Below are 7,436 nucleotides of genomic sequence, written 5' to 3'. Positions count from 1 at the left end.
GCACTCGGCTGGTTCGATTATAACAGGGGGGGGGCATTTGGTGCTGTGGGACCTCAAGCGGGTGATCCGATTTCCTCCAGGGTCGACGATCGCCATCCCTTCCGCCTTATTGCGGCATTCGAACGCAGCTGTTCAGGCGGGGGAGGTTCGATATTCGTTCGCTCAATTTGCATCTGGCGGCATATTTCGCTACGTAGAGAGCGGCTTTATACTCACTGAGTCCATTCGATGTCGCGCGGCGGGAGTGTCGGACGTGGAACGTGTGGTTTTGCAGGAGGGCCAGTTGGATCGGTTTCTTCAGGGACTTCAAATGTATAATCGATATTAGTCATGTATATTACTCATAAGCGCTTCTTCCTCGGCCGCCACTTAAGCGCCAGCGAAAGCGCCAGCGAAAGCGCCAGTGAGGTCACGACACTGCCCAGCGGCACGTGCTCTCTGACCGCTCGTTTACCCATGTCGTGGCGAAAATCTCGCAACAACAGGAGACCCCGCTCTCCTTCTCCCAACGACGGCGCGCATGTCATTCGACTTCACACCGGCTCTATCCCTTCCGTTGTCAATGCCCCCATTGATGCAGGCATTGAGAGAATGTCAGCCGACAAACGACGGACTATCTCAGAAGCCATCCCTGCTTTACCTCCGTCTCCCCTCAAGCGGCTTCGTGTGGCAGCCTTGGCCCCTGTTGCTACCTCTACGGTGGATATAGAGGGCGACAGCTACCGGATGGGAGTCGGGGATGACGATTGGGAGGATGGACAGGCTCCCTTCCGCAGCGACCCAACGCCTCGTGTTCTTCGACCAGCGGTGAGAGACCCAGCTCATTTTCACTTTCCCATTCTGAAGCAGTAGCAGGACTATACCTTGCGGACTTGGATGCTCAAACATCGCGACGAGTACTTGAGGTTAATGCTGTGGCACGAAGGCAGGGGAGCTTCATTACCCTCCTGCCCAGACTGTCAAGAAAACGAGCCCGTCTATCGATGTCGTGATTGCTTCGGAGGTGCCATGAGATGCGGCTCTTGCTGTGTCCGGGCCCATCGAGAGAATCCCTTCCATACAATCGAGGTGCGTCTTCTTATCCTTGCAGCGATGGGCTTTGACCCGTATGGTTAGTTTTGGAATGGTACTTGTTTTGTGCGGCACTCGTTAAAGTCCCTGGGCTTGCGAATTCAATTAGGGCACCCACCTCTTCAGGAATGCGATAGACCAAACCCGGCCAGGGACGACTTCGTTCTCCTTCACTGCGGGGGCATTCACAACATCTCAGTCGACTTTTGCGGGTGTCATTTGTCCAGTGACCCATGTTACATCCAACTTCTGCGAGTTGGCATGTTCCCCGCCAGTACCGACACTCCTCGAACCTGCGCAACGTTCTCTTGCCTCGATCAATACCACTCCCTCACTCTACAAGGCAAGATTACGGGTTACGACTATTATAAGTCGTTAGAGGGGTTAACCAATGCAACGGGCCTCAAACCGCCCGATCGATATCAAGTTTTTCTTCGCATGGCCCGACAATACCGGCACCTCTTATCGCTCAAACGGGGCGGCCGTGGATATGATGGGCGAGGAGTCCTTGGAACCACTCCCGGGGAGCTAGCTATCCGATGTCCTGCATGCCCCCGTCCAGGAATCAATCTTCCCAAAGATTGGGCTCGTGCTCCTCCTTCTCAAGCGTAGGCTATCTATCTTTCGGGGGTTATGCCTTACTTATGATGGGCTTCGCAGGGGGCTCTATGTCTTTTTCCTCGCAATCGACGCCTGCTTTCGATTGAAACGGAGGGCGTTCTCAAACGAGATTCGGGACCCGGCTCTTGGAGACGGTTGGTCCTATATAGTGGAGTGGGCGCCTTACAAGTCGCACTTGTTAGCCACAGGTGACCAGCCTGAAGAGGTTATATATGCTGTTGTTCCCGTTTTCTTCGACTGACCCCCTTTTTTCGGCAGATCAACACCTGCACTGGCCTGGCGGCGCTCGACTATGCTAACACCAAATATTCCCGTGGCTACAGCGCCACCGGTGTTGGCATGGGTGTTTGCGCTCGTCATGAATTTGTTCAGCCAAACGGAGTCGCAGATCTTCAAGCTGGGGAGCGGTGGGTGCTTTCCGTTTGTTCTTTGTATCCTGAAGGAACTGACTACAAACAGCCATGCGAACATGGACTACATTCTGGCCTCAATCATTCGCCATCTTCACCCGTTTCTTCGGAAAATGATTTCCTACGACATCGCCTGCCAATGGTGGAAGAAGTTATTTGAGAGACTTCGAGCCCTTCCCCCGATGCTTCGCCTCCATCTGGTACTGGACGTTTTCCTCAAGCTTTTCATATTCGTCGTACCCAAACTGCACATTCTGGGGCATGCCACCGCTTGCCAGCTCCTATACTCTCTCAACTTTGCACTTGGAAGCCGTCAAACGGATGGGGAAGGCATCGAGCGGCCTTGGAGTATGATTGGGGGAGTGGCGGCAAGCACCTGCGTCAGTGGACCTGGCGCTAGGTTGGATCTTTTGGACGACCATTGGTCGTATTGGAATTGGAGCAAGTTGATTGGGCTTCGTAAGTAGCTTATGCTCTTAATGATGCCTGTGCTAATCTTTATCCAGCTAAAATCATTCGGCGACGTCTGGACCAGGCACTGCATGAACAAGTTGTGCAGCGAGAAGCTTTTGACGCCTTTTCGCTGCAGCAACAGGAGCGAGTGTCCGTTTGGAAGGCCATGGTGCATGACTTCGAAGCAGACGGGACCAAGCCCAACCCATATGAGGCGAAGATTGATGGTCAGTTTATTGTGCTGAGTCTTTCGTTGATTGACCGACCTCTCTCAGGCCTAACGGAGGCTCAGGTCCGTGAGCAATTCGAAGAAGAGGAGGATGCCCAGATTGCGGCTGGCAAGCGCCGTATACATGATGTTGGTCCGGTCAGCTTTTTGTCTGACCTTCTTGATGTCGAGAGCGAACAGTAAGTTCCAACTCCCGTTTTTACCTGCATTCTTTAACGGGCTCATAGACGGCGAGTGGCGGGCTTGGCGGAGCTCAAGAAAGCAAAATCGACTTCCATGAAAATCAATCTGCAACGTCTGCGACGAAATCTCAATAAACGAATCGGAGCGATTCAAAAGTTGCAAGCGACTTACATGCCCAGCTCATTGCTACGCCTGCGCGAAACGCAAACGTCCGACAACGAAGCCCTGCCGGAGAATGTACCGTTATTCCCGCCTTCTGCTTTAACGATTGGTGAACGCGAAGCGGGATGTCTATCCGGGTTACTGGAAATGGAAAAGGCTATGCGGGAGGCCCAATGTCGGGCGGCACTGGTCGGCCTACAGAACCAGCTCCTTATCAAGTATCGACTGTTGCTTTATAAAACGAACCACTCTCGTAACCAGGCGATGAACACACAATCCCGGGCGCTCGTGGCAAGGAACGAAAGTCAAGTTCTGCTACATTCGAAGAAATATCAAGCTGCGTGGCGGGCTTTGGTGCTTATCGAAGGCGGCCGGGAAGAGGCTGTTGGGTGGAAACGGCTCCGACAAGAAGATATACGATGTCTAGAAGACCCAGAGCACATTGTGAAGAAGGACCTGAGGGGACAAAGAGCCGAAGCACGCCGAGCGCGGAAGGAAGCCGAGCTTCGTGCTGTAGGTATCACTCCCTTAAACATCCATCGGGTCCAAGTCGAGGGCAAGTCGGATGAGGAGGAAGAGGGTGTTACTGCCGTTCCTGGACCTGCACTGCCACGTTCGAGAAAATTGCCCATCCAGAAAGGAACAGCGATCTGACATGGAGAAAGCTGTCGGGTTATATCTTGGATCTGGACCATGGCAGGCACGACCGGGTCGGATCTTGAAATGGAAGAAGGTCAGTTTGGGCTCTTTCTCCGTCCCCAAAACAGCAACTAACTTCTTTCTTTAGCCCTGCGCATAGAGTGGGCTAAAGCGTACGCTCGGGTAAGGCGATGGGACGAGGAGGTGATGCTGTTGCAAGAGGAATGGCGGCGTTTGCCCGAATCCTTTGCTTACGAGGAGCAACTGTGGGCGGATCGTGCCATTGCCGTGCCTGTGGGCGAAATTCCTGCCGCTGATGCTGAGGGAATGGTTGCCTATGCAGTCAAGCATGTGGCTTTGTACCGAGGCCTCGCCCAGAGAGCCGAGGTGATTCGCACACAGGCTAAGCTGAGGAAGGGCCAGCGACAGGAGCAATACCCGGAGGTTTTGATGAGCTGGGGCTCTTTGAGCCAGGAGCCGACCCATGATGACTTTGATGTTGATGGGGAGATTGAGAGGGACGGTGACGATTTGGAGGATGGAAACGTCACGGACGAGAACCTGCTGTTGACGGGGGAGGTGGATGATTGGTGACCGGGCGGGCCAGTCGGGCCAGTCGGGCCAGTCGGGCATCTCGGACTCATCGGAAATATCGGACTTTTTGCCAATTAATGAGTTTTTTTGTAGCTAAATCACAGAGATCAATATGACCCTATTTGGTGGTGATGCCATCATTTGTTAGCGTCGGGCCTAGTGATCCCATCATTGGATACGATTTATTTTTGCTGCTGTGACAGCCAGATAGGGTAGTCCACATCTTTTGCATTACAGTGGTGGACAATTATCCACATCTTTCATGAAAGACTGGGTATATGGGGTGTGCTTGGTACGTGCCGTTTTTCCTACTTCCGCTTTATTCTGACTTGTTTCAGCGTCATCCCGGGTGTCACACGTTCCTCATCACTCGAGGGCATGCTCGCCTCCGACTAGACGCGCCAGCGACATCGTCGCCTCAAAATCCGTGGTGCCCCGATTCGCCCACGTGTACATTATGTAAGATGTCGGAGTTGTTGTCGCAGCTGGTTGTCACGGTCGTCGTGTACTCGTGCAATGTTGTTAACCCCCACTTATTTTGTACTGCCTCCGGGCCCCAAATATATTCAATGTGTTTCATTGCCTTCCCTATTTGTGTGATTTTTATAAGAAAACTTGAGTCCCGGCCTTTGTGTAGCTGATTTCCCGTGAAATTTGAGCTGGAGTCTTTGCGACGCGTAGTCACGTTGTCATGTACCGGTTACTCAATGATAACCTTCCGTCCTCTTGGCAATATGATGTAATTCCACTGTCGTTCGCGTGGTTTTGGTGGTCTTTTGGACCTACGAATGCCATCTTAGGGTTCTTCCATTTCCGATGCCTGATCCTCTTGATCCGGGTCCAAAGGCTCATCACCCGAGTCTGATAGTGGTGTTAGAGGTGATCCCAAGTCCTCGGCACCTCCGGCATCCTTGGCATGGTTGATGCGAAGCTTGATTCCATCAAACTGGAAGTCTGGGCCATGATATTCCAGATCTTGCTCAGGTTCAGCCTCTAACTCATCTAGTATCTCCTTTGATGCATCTACTAGGTCTTCAATATTGGTTCCCACGGTCAGTTTTCTCCTCTGATGGAAGGGGATGACCCTGAATCGGCCTATCTTCTTCTGCCAGACTGCTCCATTGAGTTCAGCCACAATATAGGCTCCTCCTTTAGTCCTCCTTATGACTGCTAAAGGTCCAGCCCATCGACTTCTGTTGCAAGCACTGGTAGAGTCTTCATCTTCTGAATTTCTGACTAAGACTATATCCCCAGGTCCAAATTTGTAATCCTTGATGATCTTCTTGTACTTTTCTGCATACTCTTTTGCAGATAGAGTCCTTTCTTTGTGCATTCTTTCCTTCATTTCTTCCACATGAGTGACATGTTTGGCCAAGGCTCTGGCTCTCAGTCCAATGAGCTCATCAGTTGAGATGATGGCATCAGGAAATTCTGATAGCCAGGTGATTTCTGCTATGTCCAGAGGCAAAGTTGGGTGTGCACCACAAACTGCAAAATATGGAGAGCAACCCATTCCTCTCCTGATGGTAATCCTGTCTGCCCATAAAACTTGATGGAAGAACCAGTACCACTTGTGTAGGTCTCCTCCAGTAGCCTTGTATAGAGACTGCCTCAAGTCCCAATGTCCTCTTTCAATAATTCCATTTGCTTCGGAATTGTAAGGTGCAATCTTGATTCCTTTGATGCCATACTTGTGTTCCAGCCATTTGAGAGCAGCTACAAATGGAGTCCCATTGTCTGAGACAATCTCCTTTGGACAACCCCATCTGCAGATGACTTCTTCCAGTAAAAACAGCCCAATAGCCTTGGCATTTTGCTCCCTAATAGCCCTTCCCTCTACATATCTGGGAAGAGCACATCTGGCATTTACCACAAAATGACATCCATGTGACTTTTCAGACATGTACATCACATCAGTGTGAATTTTCTGGAATATTCCTGGAATTGCTGCAACCACTGGTGGAGCTTTAACCAGATTAAGTCTTCTTTTCTGGCAGAGAGTGCAGGTCTTGATATACCACCTCACATCTCCCTCTAAATCAGGCCACCAAAATCTCAATTCCAATAGAGACTTTGTTGCAAATCCTCCTTTATGTCCCAGAGCATCATGGGCAGCTCTCATCATATACATCCTATATGGTTTCTCCACCACTAGTTGATGCATAGATTCACTTCCTCTCCTGTATAATTTTCCTTCTTTACTCAAGAAGAATCTTGAGGCCAACTTGACAAATCTCTTGAACTTCACATTATCATCCATTCCTGGAGGTCTCTTCAAGGTGTCTTGCAGCCATTCCTTGATTAATCCAATTTTGCCTTCCAACACTTTAACACTCTTGGATCTGTGCTCTTCATCATAAGGCTCCCTTTCAGATTCATCTTCCTTCAGAATTTCATCTGGCAATAATTTATCCTCATGGAGATCAGCTTGCAAATAGGCAGGCATTTCCAGTCCCTCTGCCCTATAAGCTTCCTGAACCAGGATATTGTAAGCCCTGTTTTCCTCTTTGGCTTGTATGAGCTCCACTTCAAAGTCCTTGATAGATCTAGGAAGGTGTTCCATTTCCTGGACATAACCACCTCTAGCATCAATATCAGTCTTGAAGTCATCAAAATCCAAAGGTTGATCTATGTCATAGTCCCAGTCTTCATGTTCTTCTGGAGGATGGCTTGGATCAAAACCATGCTCGTCAGGAGGCCACTCCTCATCTCCTGTTTGTACTTCTCTTCTAGACAACCCATCAGGAGGGAATGTTGCTCCCTTGACATGCTTGAGCTTGAACCTGAACATCAAAATCTGCTCAATCCATCTGTTGATTGTTGCATTTGGACCCATTCCAGGGTTGTTCAGCATTCCTTGAATGTACTTGGCATCTGTCTCAATAACCAGTCTTCTGTATCCTAGTAACCAGTACTTCATAGCTTCCAGTGCTCTCTTGAGACCATAAAGTTCCCTCTTTGGCTGAGAGAAGTCTGCCTCCCTCTTGTTCAAAGGTATTGATGCAAATTTGGCATAGTAACGTCTCTTTGGGTCCTGTGGGTCACATTGATAGATCTGAAGGCCCACTGCCATC

At 50.3% G+C, this 7,436-nt stretch overlaps 1 protein-coding gene across 1 annotated transcript; it reads left to right on the top strand.

Annotated features, from left to right (window-relative positions):
• Nucleotides 1–456: 456 nt before the first annotated feature.
• On the top strand, nucleotides 457–3,783 carry MIND_00192600 (CxC2 domain-containing protein; the record flags this gene model as incomplete). The annotated part of the gene is made up of 10 exons (XM_037358834.1): nucleotides 457–807; nucleotides 856–1,068; nucleotides 1,117–1,679; nucleotides 1,732–1,826; nucleotides 1,881–1,897; nucleotides 1,951–2,099; nucleotides 2,152–2,561; nucleotides 2,609–2,782; nucleotides 2,831–2,963; nucleotides 3,012–3,783. The coding sequence occupies 10 exons, from the start codon at nucleotides 457–459 to the stop codon at nucleotides 3,781–3,783; spliced, it is 2,877 nt and encodes a 958-aa protein (XP_037223929.1).
• Between the last annotated feature and the right edge of the window lie 3,653 nt (nucleotides 3,784–7,436).

This window comes from Mycena indigotica (genome assembly GCF_014461135.1).
Source record: "Mycena indigotica strain 171206Taipei chromosome Unknown Mind.scaff0002, whole genome shotgun sequence".
In the NCBI taxonomy this organism is placed as follows: Eukaryota; Fungi; Basidiomycota; class Agaricomycetes; order Agaricales; family Mycenaceae; genus Mycena; species Mycena indigotica.
This window is presented reverse-complemented; position numbering and strand designations above follow the sequence as displayed.